Source organism: Microtus oregoni, unplaced genomic scaffold, assembly GCF_018167655.1.
Source record: "Microtus oregoni isolate MIOR12 unplaced genomic scaffold, Mior012 000016F_ref0000370, whole genome shotgun sequence".
NCBI classification, from domain to species: Eukaryota; Metazoa; Chordata; class Mammalia; order Rodentia; family Cricetidae; genus Microtus; species Microtus oregoni.
In genome coordinates this window covers 23,709,635-23,722,876 of record NW_024543075.1, presented here as the reverse complement: position 1 = coordinate 23,722,876, position 13,242 = coordinate 23,709,635, and the positions used below count along the sequence as shown (strand labels likewise).

General features: G+C 47.7%; 1 protein-coding gene across 1 annotated transcript in view; it reads left to right on the top strand.

The window, feature by feature from the left end:
* The window catches only part of Otoa (otoancorin), a 72,642-nt gene extending 67,797 nt beyond the window's left edge, over positions 1-4,845 (top strand). Inside the window, exons 26-27 of the mRNA XM_041667004.1 lie at positions 2,245-2,431; positions 4,368-4,845. Of these exons, the coding sequence (XP_041522938.1) occupies positions 2,245-2,431; positions 4,368-4,438 (258 nt within the window). The 3' untranslated portion in view covers positions 4,439-4,845. The remainder of the gene's footprint in view (positions 1-2,244; positions 2,432-4,367) is intronic.
* Positions 4,846-13,242: the final 8,397 nt, after the last annotated feature.

Below are 13,242 nucleotides of genomic sequence, written 5' to 3'. Positions count from 1 at the left end.
ATGCTGGGATACTGACTGAGCTGACTCCCTAGCCTTTTCTGTTTGGGAGATAATGTCTTAATATATTAATATATTGTTCAATTTGCTTAAGCTTGGTATGTAGCCCAGGCTGGCCTCAAACACCATCCCCTAGCTAAACCTCATGATTGCTAGAATTACAGCCATGGGCCACTATTCTTAACTCAGCTTTGGCACTTTTGCTTTCTGAGTGACCTGGGGATGCATTCTGTCCACCACACTGGGATGCTGGACATGGGGAAATAAGCAGCTGTCCCCAAGGCCACTGCATTAGTTACTTGTCCTGTTGCTGTGACCAAAAAAATAAAAAAAAATGGCAGAAGCAAATTAAGGAAGGTGTTTGTCTCAGCTCAGGGCTTAGTGGGTGCAGTCCAGCATGGCTGTGCCAGACAGGAAGCAGCAAGGCTAGGATACAATTCTCAAGGCCCACTAGTACTATATATCCAGTGGCCTTCTTGCACAAGATAGGCCCTGAGTCTCAAAGGTGTGTTCAAACACAGGAACCGGTGAGGAACATTTCTGACTCAAACTATTCTAGCCACTGAGCAAATTCCTCCTTCTTCTCTGGGCAGATGGCATTGGGGAGGCCATGAATCATGGCCTTTTCTGAGTACTTCCCTCTGATCATGTTTGGAGGATAGTCGGGGTAGCTTCCTTGTTCAGGCAGTTGCCTATTCTGGAAATTTCTATTTCAACTGCATCATGACAGGCTCCAGGATAGGTGCATCTGGGTCTGTAGAGTCTCTGGTGAAGAGGTTATAGCACAGTGCCCACAGGGGCCATGTGAAGGTGGCATCGAGGATGTAGCAGGCTGAATGGGGCCCGAGTTGAGCTGCAGAGCACTGGCTACCCTGGTTACTAAGGCTACAACGTGTGTGTGTGTGTGTGTGTGTGTGTACGCCCGTGCATGCGTGCACAGGCTTCTCACCATAGGCACATCAATGCAGTGTGATGTAAGCAATGCATGTAAGCTTAGTGTTGCTGGATCTTCCTTGCTTTCTCAAGAGACAGACAGAAATTTCCATTTTCATGTGAAATCTCCTGATTTTACATGTTGGTAATCAATTTAAATTTGTTTTTGGAAACACCACAGGCCTAGGGATTCAGTCTGGTCTGTGGGTCACAAGGCAGTAGTAAAAGAGACAATTTCTGTAATACAGACTGTTAACGACAGGTGTGAGCGAGGTGGCCTCGCACCTACAGAGGGAAGGAAAGTGTCCCAGACAGGGGGAAGGGCACAAGGAAGGTACAAAGAGCTTGTTCCTTCTGGGCGCATGCGGATCCTTGTTTGGCTGGGAAGGAAAAGGGTCAGGAGAGAGGCTGGAGAGACAGGCAGGACTCCCAGCCTGAAAGTGTTATTGCTGTGTTCAGAAGACTGGACTCCATGCTAGGCTCATAAGCAGAAGGATTTGATTTCAGAAAGCCGCTTCTTGGAAGGAGTGAAGTAAGTGACCACTAGGAAAGGAAAGGACAAAAGAACAGAAGCTTGTGAATTCCTAACTTTTTGGGGTGCTTTAAAACAGACTCTTCTGCCCTGTCAACTTATCCTAGTCTCCCTGGAGCGAGCCACCAAGTCCTTTCGAAACTGTGTGACTTCAGAAAATATCTTGTTCGCAGCCCTGAAGTCACAGGGCATGCAGCAGAGCACGCCTCTTCTGTCCACGGCAGTATTAACAGAAAATCGCTGCTCTTGCCTGCTTCTGAGCTACCGGGATTCATCCGAGACTATTCCGACAGTTATGCCAAAGGGACAGGGATTGGCCTTGGAGGTGAGTTCTCGGAATCACCTCAAAGCAAGTCCAGAAGCCGAGGGAGGTGATGTAACTTGCTGAAGATCACACAACTGTTATGCGCTCGGATTCAGGCTGGAGCTGCCTTCATCAGTATTTTCTCTGGTGTAAAGGTCACTAACAGCACTCATGTGGAAAACCAAGATCCCCTTTAATATGTCTAGTTACTTCAAGGTAAAAGTCTCAGTTCGGAGCTAGAATGGCTTAATACCCCTGAACACTTTTACATAATCTCCCATATTTTTCAAGAGGCCAGACGTTCTGCTGCTGTTGGTGGACAAATAGAACAGGGGTTCCAATATTGTTTCTATTTAATGCTTGCTTACGGTCACAGTACAAGGGTATGACAAAGTCATGAAGCTCTGAGCAGATAAAGGAGGTTTGGAAGATCCAGAGAGGGTGTGCAGAGGGTCTGTCCCGACTTTCCTGCCTGCAGGAGCTGTCTACGGAGCAGATCGCTTCCTTGGGTCCTCAGAATGCTGCCTCGGTGACCAGCTCCCAGCGCCTGCAGCTCAGCTCAGCACAGCTGCAGAGCCTCCAGCGGGCACTAGATGGCGCCAAGACTCACTCCTGGCAGGATGATCTTGTGAGTGCTGGCCCTTCCTCCACTGGGTCCCCAACAGGTGAGCAGCCCTTGCCCAAGCCACACCTCAAGTCCCCTTCTCTGAGCCTTGGACCACCCTGAAAGGTGGGGGAGGCTTCCATGATTGAGGATGGAGGTTTTATAGACATTGGGTATTTGCTCTCAAAGACTAGTCCAGAGTTCCAGCCAAGCTTTCTTTGAACACTGTCAGCTCTCCCATCTTTGAAGCTACCTGGGGCAGATCTTTAAAAGACTTCACATTCCCTGGGTGTGGCCCAGAATCCACCGAATCAGAATCTATCAGGACTAAATTTATTTCAATGGCTCCTTTCACCCGCCTACTTGCTGTCCAGTATTAATCCACCACTGTGTATCTCTTTGGTACCTACTGTGTTCTAAGTCTGCAGTAGGGGCTGAGAATGTGGATGCAAGTAAGACAGGCAAGGCCTTAGCCAATAAGAGCTCAAAGCCATAGAGTAGGGAGGCAATGATGGTGACTGGGGGCTAAGCAAGGTCGGGAGGAGGGAGGGAGGGAGGGAGAAATCCGCAGAGCAGATGCTGTTACCCCTGACACTACAGCTTTCTCTTCTGACTCCTGTCAACTCCTCTCCTCTGCCCATCCACTCTCACATCTTCCTGACTCCAGTCTCGAGTGAGTACCACCTTTGGTCTAGCTGTGGCTCTGTACTTCTGGGGAGACAGCTTAGAGCAAGGCAGACGCACTATCCTTGCCCTCACAAATTCAGTCACATAAGGGTGAGAGAAGACAGTGCGGGGTGCCTCTGAGGCAGTGTGGTAGAGAGAGGGTGATGGAGGTAGGCTGGACCCCGAGTAGGGAATAGCACCTGAAATTCCAGACTAGAATGAGAATGTGATGCTTAACTAGGACTCCTTTCTCTTTCTTCCTCTCCCCATCTCCCTCCCTTCTCTTTCTTTCAATCCCGTGTTTTTTCCTCTCTTTCTACTGAAGATGTCAAAATTGAGACTTAACAATTTCTGTAGCTACAAGTGATATACTTATTATATTTTGCAAAATTTCACTGAAACATAGAATGCATATGGCATTTTGTATGATGATACACAAAATGGATAAGGCATATAGCTTTAAACACATAAGATCCGAGAGTGATGTGGTGAGCTGTTCCCTTTTGTCTCCCGTCTCCCAGTTTCCCAGTTCCTCTCTCCAGGGGCAACCGACTTTGCCAGTGCCTGGTGTATTTGTCTACATAGTCTGTTCGTACACAAACAAGTCAAGCCTACACAAGTCTTGCACTTTTTCAAAGGCTTACTGTACCCTTGCTCTGCACCCTGCATTTTGGATCTGATGATACCCCTCAGGGGCATCCCACACCCTATGTGGGAACTGGACAAAGGCTGAGCCTTGGGTCTCTAACCAGACCTGCAGAGATTCTCTGTATTATTAGGCTATCTCGTTTACTGTTACTAATAATGCAGCTATGCAGCCTGCATCTGTCCCAGTGGCAAGTACGCTTCTAAGTTAAGAGACATTGCCAAATCCTCTCGAAACAACATCAGAAAGGGACAAGACCCTACATGCCCTTCCTCCCCCCCCACAGCCATTCAGTGACCGCTTTTTTGGGGGGGGGGTCTGATCCTTTCTCCTTCTCTTGTTTCTTAAATACCGGGGGATGGGGGAGTGATGCTTAGATGTAGATTCCAGGGCCTCCCCAAGAGTTCCTGAATCAGTATGCCTAGCGATGCATCCAGGCATCTGTAACTTGGAAAAGCTCTTTGACTCCTTTGATTAAGGTGGGCTTGGCACATGCGGAGTCACAGTCACATGATCCCATTCTGTTCCCATCCCTCTATCGCTCCCATTTAAGGGATGAAGAAATGGAGGTTTGCAGTGAGAGGTCCCATTGCAGAGAGAGAACTGCAGGGAGCTGGGCATGATGCATCCATCCTCTATGGTCCTCAGTAACTTCACAGGCCTTCCTGCCCTTGTTTGTTTTCAGGAGAGCCCACCTCCCAGGGTCTTTGGCTTGGCTGTTCCCTGCTACTTCTGATGGCCAAGTCCCTATGCTGAGTGACCTGTTTGTTGCTGCGGGAAGCTGGTGAAGTATACAGAGGGAAGCTGCTTCAGACTGTGGGAGACCTTTACCTGAAGAGCCTCAGAGAGAGCAGGGAGACTCCAGGGAATTAGAAAAATAATTATTAAAAATCATCTTACAAATTCTTAAGCCAGCCTGTCTCCCTAGTGTGTGTGTGTGGGGGAGAGGCTCTTTTAGCCAGGGCATGATCTGGTTTCCAGTCTGGCTTGATCTCCCTTCCCCGAAGCACCAGGGTTGTGTTGGAGTTCTCCTTTGACACTTAGCTGGGCTGAAATAAATGAATCTCTCAATAGAAGCCAATATTCCTGCCTGATTGCTGCAACTAATTGATGTTTTGGTGGGCATCACATTGCTTGGAAATTAAAGCATTTAACATGGCTCAACATTAAATCAATTCCTAAATACATTTTCCAGATGTTCCTATTTCCTTGGGAATCAGCGGAGTTAAGTTAACCTTTTTAAACGTTTTTATTTTGGGCAGAGGGCATGGTTTTCAGCTGCTCTGGGCTTTGGCAAGTGGGTTGAAATAAAAAGAAATAAAAATATATTGGGTGTGTCAATCATTGAAGCGATTTCTGATCAGTGTGGAAAACTCGGCCCCTCCCCTCCCCCCACTTGATCCTCCTGGGATGACTTATTTCTAGAATTGCCAGGTTCTTTTGGTCTTACGGACAAGAAGTCAGAGCAATGGAAAGGGTGGGGCAGCATTGGTCCTTACCACCTACTGGAAGCTATACCATTTGCAAGGTGACTGTTGAGGCACTTGGTATGTTGGCCTTTTCTTTTGGGCCACCAACCAGCTCCCCAATCATTACGCAGAGACGTAGTTTTGAATGCTCAGCCTATCTTAGGCATGTTTCTTACTAGCTCTTTTGACTTACATTAACCTGTTTCTCTTTATCTGCCTTTCCCTGGGGCTTTTTACCTTTTCTTATTTTCTTGCTGCCTGTATGTCTGTCTGGCTAGCGGCTGCCTAGATTTTTGACCAGGGCATGTCCTTCTTTCTCTCCTCCTTCTTCCCTCATTCTGCTTTTTCTCAAGCCTAGGTTTCTCCTCCTATTTATTCTCTCTCCCTGCCAGCCTTGCCTATCCTTTCTCCCGCCTAGCTATCGATCCTTCAGCTCTTTGTTAGCCCAATCAGGTGCCTTAGGCAGGCAAGGTGAAACAGATGCAACACATCTGTACAGAATTAAACAAATTCAGCGCAAACAAGTGTAACAGATTCTTACATCACATTGTTAAACAAATGCAGCATAAACAAATGTAAAACACTTTACAAAGTTAAAGTAATATTTTACAGCATAAACAAATGTAACACATCTTTGCCTAGTTAAAATAATATTCTACAACAACCTGTCATTCCTCATTGTTAAGTTGGGAGTGTAGATCCCAGCCCCCTTGCATCTATCCCAGTCCCCAGGCCTGAGAGTTGTATTGGTCTGAACTCCAAATCCCAGCATGCCAGGGCCTGACCCCTCCAGGGGGGGTGGGGGTCAGGACCAGTCCCACAGAGTATTTAAATGAACTCCCAAAAGAGGATCAGGTGGTCTCTTTTCCTTCCTCCTGGTGGTCACGTTCATGGCCTTCAGGTTTCTCCTGAGTGGGGTGGGGGGCACCCAAGAGTGCAGGAATCCCAGTAAACTTGGATATCTCTTAATTCGGCTTGTTTTGATTTGGCTTGATTGGGAATTTGCATTGGCAGAGAGCTTGCGTTAGGAAAAAATCCTAACACTCATGTGGTAAGTGGGGGGCATCCTGGATCTCTCTCAAAAGTTATTTATTTTCATTTTGTGTGTGTGAATATTTTGCCTGTTTGTATGTCTGTGCTCATGGATGTCCCTAGTACCCGTGGTAGGCCAAAGGGGAAACTGCATCCCCTATAACTGGATCTGTGATGCCATTGTGGTGGTTTGAATGGAAATGCCCCCCCCCCCCCAGATGACTAGGGTTTGGCATTATTAGAGGTGTGGCCTTGTTGGAGGAAGTGTGTCACGGGAGGTGGGCTTTGAGGTCTCAGAAGCTCACCCTAGTGGCTTACTCTCTTACTGTTGCCTGCCAATCCAGATGTGGTACTCTCAGCTCCTTCTCCAGCACCGTGTCTGCCTGCCTGCTGCTGTGCTTCCCACGGTGACGATAATGGACTAAACCTCTGAAACTGTTAGCCAGCCCCAATTAAACGTTTTTCTTATTTAGGGTTACCATAGTCGTGTGTCCCTTCACAGCAAAAGAAACCCTAACTAAGACAGCCACCTTGTGGACTGTCTGCAAGAGCAGCGAGTGCTCCTAGCCACTGAACTATCTCTCCACCCCCTATCTTGGGTTACTCAATGAGTCCTTAATAGGCGTTCCCCTTTGAAGACGGGAGGGAGAGACAGTGCGGGCCTCCCAAAGCCTGTGGTTGTTTCCTATGAGGCTGAGGGAATCCTGCAGAGGGCGCCATTGTAAATGCTGGCAACTGACATCCATGGTTACATGGAAAACCAGAAGACTACCGTGGGGCAGATGTGCCATTTGCTTTTCTTCCCTCCTGGTGGGGAAGTGGGAGCAAATGCTTCTCCCCAAGCACAGATTGCTTCATGGACAGCAGCCGTCCCCTGTTTCAATGCGTCAGACCAGCTGTGTGGACAGGCACGAGCATGCGACTTAGTGGAGCCTCTTCAGAAAGGCCTTCATGCTAGCAGCTCTCCCCACTTCCTATGGCCTTGGCTATCCTGGAAAACTAGAGACAAACAATAAAATCCCTCTCTCGGCATCTCTCTATGTGTGTGGGTGCATGTATGTGCAGGTGTGTACTCATGTGTAAACTTGTATGTGCGTGTGGAGGCCAGAGGCCAACCTTGGGTGTCTCCCTGCTGCCAACTGTGTTTTTGAGACAGGGTCTCTCAGTGGAACTCACAATTTTGCCAGGACGACTGGCCAGTGAACTCCAGGGACCTGCTGTTTCCACCTCCCTAGAGCTAGGATTACAAGTTTGAGACACCACACCTAAATTTTATTTTATTGTTTTTAATTTCTGTAGCTTATTTTTTAATTAAAAAATTAAAATTACAACATAATCCCATCACTCTCTCTTCTCTTTCCTCCCTATGCTTTTGTTTCTATTAAAAAAAAAGGTGGGGTTCTGGGGATTGAATTCAGGTAAGACACGGCAAGCAATATCTTGACTGAGCTACCTGTCTAGCACCCTCTGTTTGTGTGCGTGCATGTGTGCGTACGTGCATGTGTGTGTGTTTGAGACATGGTCTCACTATGTAGCCCAGGCTAGCCTCAAACTCCCAGTCCTGCCTCAGGAGTGTTGGGCTCACAGGCATGCTCCACCACACCTGCCCACAGCGTTCTCTGAGCTCTGCTTACTTTGTGACTTTTGCGAGTCATCCTCAGTTTTGATCACTGATTTCTGACCTTCCTGGTCACCCTTCCCCTCTGGATGATCATAATGACTCCCCATGGAGAGCCCACTTCGTCAGGCTTCTGCTGTGTTACTGGCTTCTTCCACTGTCATCAGGACCTGACTGGGCGTGTCCTGAGATGATGCCCCTCTGCAAGACAAGGAAGCTGAGCCCCTGGGAGGTTAAGGAGCTCCCCTCCCTTTTAGTAGGGGGTTGGATCCTGACTTCTTCACCTCTGTGCGGTGCTGCCTCCGGAATGGGCAGCTTTAACTCCTCTAATAAGTTAGATCAGAGAGAGATTCTGTAAATCCCTTCACCTCCTCTTCTGGCAGAAGGCCAGCTCGCCTCACAGCACAGATAATTGGTGATGGCCTCAGGCAGAAAGACAAATCTAGCTTGTGCCCTGCAGGACCCCTGGGGTGTCAGACTGAAATGCCTAGTCCCTTGCATGCAGGGACACAGTAGGTCACACTGGCAGGTGCTGTCCCATTCACCTTGCAATGTCAGCCTTCCCAGTGGACTCCTGTCTCCCCCTTCTTAACAGGTTTGTAGTTAGAGGCAGACAGGGATGGATGGAGGTCATTTGCTCTCAGTGAAGGGTATGCCGCTGGCCATGGTTCTGACTGGGCAGGACCCGTGTCTTCCTGGTTGTTAGCCATCTTGAATATCACCCAGTCGATCTTTTTGCAGACACCCACTTTTAGGATGCTGGGCCTTGGCTTGCTCTGGGCTGGGCTGGCAGTCTTCTGCAGCTTTAGCCTGCCAGCGAATGGAGTTTGAGTTCAGCTTTTTTCCTCTAGTTCTGGTACCCAGGGGGTCAGCCACAGAAACAGTGACAGGTTGTTCTGTATGTATGAGGGCAGGTGACTTGGCTTTGTTGAAGAAGTGCTGCCATGGTGAAAGTGACAAGTTCATATCAAGCAGTAGCCATTTCTTTGACCTTAGGAGTACTTAGTCCTTGGGGCTGGAGAGATAACCCAGAGGACAAGAGCCACCTGTTGCTTTGGCAGGGGATCCAGGGACAGTCCCAGCACCCACATGGTGACTCACAAGCATCTTCAACTCTATTTGCAGAGGGTTAAACACTCTCTCTGTCCTCCAAAGACACTAGGCCCACAAGTGATACACAGTTAGATATTTGGGAAAGCATTCAAGAACGTAAAACTAAAAATTAAGGAAGTACTTTGTCATCTCTATATATCCGCTGAAGTCTCACTTAAGGAAGAATTCTGTGGGCTAGTTATGGCGACCTGCACTTGTAATCTCAGTACTCCAGAGGCCAAGGAAAAGAACTAAGTTCAAGGTCAGCCTATATAGTGGGATCCTATTTCAAAAAATCAGTAAGAAGTCAGGCCACACAGCATGCTTGGTTGGGACATCTCTAGAGTGTGGCCTGGAAATCGTCCCCATCTGCAAATCCATTTTGGATGTCTGGTGATTTTGGAGACTCTTCAGTCCCCACAGGCAGTTCATCATGTGCCCCCTCTTCACTGCATCAAGTGCTGGCTGGTCCAGAAGAGGAGCTGAGTTTTCAACCCATGGGCATATCTGCAATCACTGGTAAGCTGATTGTATTTACTCTCACCTCTTCCTGGACTTGGATGAGGCAGTCGGAGGCACCAATGATATATGGAACACGGCGGAGCTGTCAAGAGAGATTTGATGTGGGGAATTCCTTCTAGCCTCTAAGAGCTACTGGCACTTCCTCTGTGTAGTGCCTCACACAGAGCTCCAACCATTATGCCTGCTCCCTTCATCAGGTCACACGCACGCAAGCTGTTGGCCCCAGACTGTGATTCTGTGAGGTGTAGTGTCTCATTAGATGAGTCTATGTCCCCACCCAGCTAAATCTGAGTTTTGGTCACTGTGCTGTGAACAGACAGGACATAGTCAAGTAAAACTTTTAAATGTGCATGCCTCAGGTAACTTTGTGGGAAGGGGCCCATAGAACAGAAATAAACTCAGCCAGGTCTAACTCAGCTAACCTCAGTCAATGAAGCCTCAGCTAACCCCAAGCTCCATCATGCGGCTAGCATCGGTTCTTTGCACAGGGAAGGCCATTTCCTATTTCCAGGTAAATGATACACTTGATCTCTTGACTTGCCATCCCACCATCTACTCAGTACCAGGGGCTTTACTCATTAAACTCCTCTGCCTCCAAACGTTCTGTACAACTTGATAGCTGTCCTTCACTACCCCCATACCCAATTAGTTCCCTTCTCTAAGTTTACAGGCCCTAGAAATCAGGTCTCGAGGGAAACTAGGTTAGAACTCATGCTCCGAACATGAAAGTTCTGCATGCTTTGCCAGAACAGACTTTGTATCTGAAACCCCACTGAGCTATTCCATCCAGAACACTCACTGTTCCAACAATCAATCCCTCAGCCTCTGGAGATTTGATTTTTATTCAGCACTTAGAGTAGAGGGGGAAATAAGCTGGCTAGCCATCTTGAAATGGTGGAGAGAGAAACTGTATAAAGCAGTGGAATTCGGAAATGAACCGAGAGTGCTGGCTAGACGGCCCAATCAGTAAAACGTTAGCTTTGCAAGCTCAAGACCTGAGTCTGACCCCCAGAATCCAGGTAAAAAGAGCAAGTCCAGCTACTTTAGAGGGCCAGATGGGGACCTTAGTTCACAAAACAAAACTTAAGGTAGACAGCACCAGAGGAGGAATTAAACTTGAGGTTGTTTTTTTGACTACAACATGCAAGTGCACATGTCATAAATACACACACACACACACAGAGAGAGAGAGAGAGAGAGACAGAGAGAGACAGAGACAGAGAGAGACAGAGATAGAGAAACAGACAGAGATACACACAGAGAAACCCAGAGACCCAGAGAGAGGCAGAGGCAAAGATATATATATATATATATATATATATATATATATATATAGAGAGAGAGAGAGAGAGAGACAGAGAGAGACAGAGACAGAGACACAGAGAAAGACAGGGACAGAGAGACAGAGGGAGGAAGAGAAGGACGGAAAGAGAGGTGAACTGAGAAAATGCAGTTAATAAATGGTAGTGATGGGGCCGGAAATGTGTCTCAGCAGTTAAGGGCACTTATTGTTTGTTCTTCCAGAGGATTGGAGTTTGGTTCTCAACACCCGTGTCAGCTACTAACAAACAACACACAACCCAGTGTTCTTGTTACCTCTGCAGGCAGGCAGGCACATGCACACACATGCTTGCACACACACACACACACACACACACACAAATAAGTAAAAAAATGCTATTAATATTAAATATGGGGCATCCCCCCCCCCCCCCCAGTAAAGAGTTCTGTTGCTGAGGCACACCCTCAGTCCTTCCAAATAGCTTTTTTTCCTGTGACTGTCTCCCATCGGCTTTACAGGGTGCTACCCAAGGAAATCTTAGCCTTGAATTTGGACCTGGTGTATCTGAGTCTGAAGGGTTAAAGGGCCCAAATTTCATTTTCACAAAGTAGCGAAATAATGCCGTGAGCCCTGGACATGTCCGGAAGAAGACAGTGAGTTTGCCCGCGCTCCTGGGCTCTTCTTTCCTGGGAATTAGGTCTCAAGGGTGTGAGTGGTACCCACATTTGCATTGTGGTCTGCTAGCTCAGCTGGGCAGATTCTTCCAGTCCCCCAGGGCAGCCAGTGGCATCTTTCGTTCACCTTTCTCCTGATTTAGCAGCGTCAAGGACAAGTATTCTGGTGTCCAGGAGGGGCCTGTATTCTCGTGTGGCAGGAGTTTGCTTACAGGACAGTCTGCTACCATCAAGTTGGATCTTGTAGCTGGCATCCGCAGCGCCCGCTGTGTGACTTGTCAGGAAGACCCCTCACGCACTCGCGCAGGCGCAGTGGTCTTTGTCTTTGTTGGTGTACAGCCAGGAATTTAGCTCCCGTGACCGTCTCTGTAATCAGGCACCCACACTCAGCTGGTGAAGTGTCGGCTACAGCAGTGAAAGCAAAGCGGTGCTGGGAACTAATATGTGTTGATGTTGAGCCCCTCGAATATCCTACGAGACTTCTTCGGCCCCCTCTGTTCCTATTCCTCTAGTCTTCAATCATTTTTTTTGTCTCTGTTGTTTATTTGTTCTTCATTTTTGCTTTAGTTTTCTTTTCCTTTTGAGACTGGGTCTTTCTGTAGAGCCAAGGCTGCCCTGGAGCTCGCTCTATAGACCAGGCAGATCTTGAGCTCAGAGATCCACGTGCCTCTGCGTCTGGAGTGCTGGGACTAAAGGCATGTGTCACCACACCAGGCTTCTCGAATCATTCTTGTGTTATGCTAAAGGCTTTCCTTTTAGGGCCCAGTCCTGTACCTATGAACAATGCTTCTAGGTTTGAATAGGAGTACAGTAATTCCTTACCAGTGATTTTAGTTACCTATGGTCCAAAAAACATGAGATTTAAAACTCCTGAAAAAAGCAATTCATAGCCTTTAAACTGTGTAGTGTTCTGCGGGGCATAGGACCTTGTGCTGACCTATTCTATCCTGCCTAGGATGCTAACTATCCTCTTGCCCAGCTATGGTATCTATGCGGCACATGCCACCTACCTATTACTCACCAAGAACCCATTTTGGTTACTAGACTGATTGTAGTGACGTCATCGTGACTGTGTTCAAGGATTTCATTTTAATCAGGGAAGCAAGAGGGAGAGTAGCAATGCTGGCAAACGGAATCTGTCAGAGAGAAGCCAGGGAAAGTCCTGGAAAGTCAAAAGCTCAAAGATGTTATTTTGAGCGAAAAAGAAAAAAAATGCATAGCCATGACTTTTATTATTCTGTGTTTCTATAACTGTTCTAGTTTATTAGTATTAATTACTGTCAGCCTCATATCATGTCCGATGTACATCGAACAGGTATGCATGCATCAGCAACACAGTGCATGTATGGTTTGTTCTGCTTCCACTTGGGACATGACGACGCAGCTTCAGGCATTTACTGGGGCGTGTCTCCTTGCTAGGCTCTGGGAATTCTCTCTTGGTAGATGTGGAAGGGTGGATATCGAGAGTGGAGACTTGCTATGGTTTAGATTTTAAAAGTCCTCCTGTGCTGAAGGCTTGGTCCCCAGTTGCTGGTGCTATTGAGAGGTAGTGGTGGCCTCTAGGAGGCAGGATCAGTTGGGGTACGCCACTGAAGAGGATATTGGGGTCTTCTAGTTTTCTCTCTGTTTCCTAGACACCATGTGGTGAACAGCTTTGTTTGCCATGGGCTTCCCTAACATAATATGCTGTGTGTCATAGGCCCAAAGACAAAAGGGCCAAGTGGCCATGCACTGAAACTTCTGCATCCATGAGCCCAAAGTAAGCTTTCTTTCCATGAGTTATCCGCCTGATTTATTTTGTCGCACTGAGGAAAGCCGACTTACACAGGACTGTGACCCTCCTGAGAACACTGCCGGAAGCCACTTTAGCT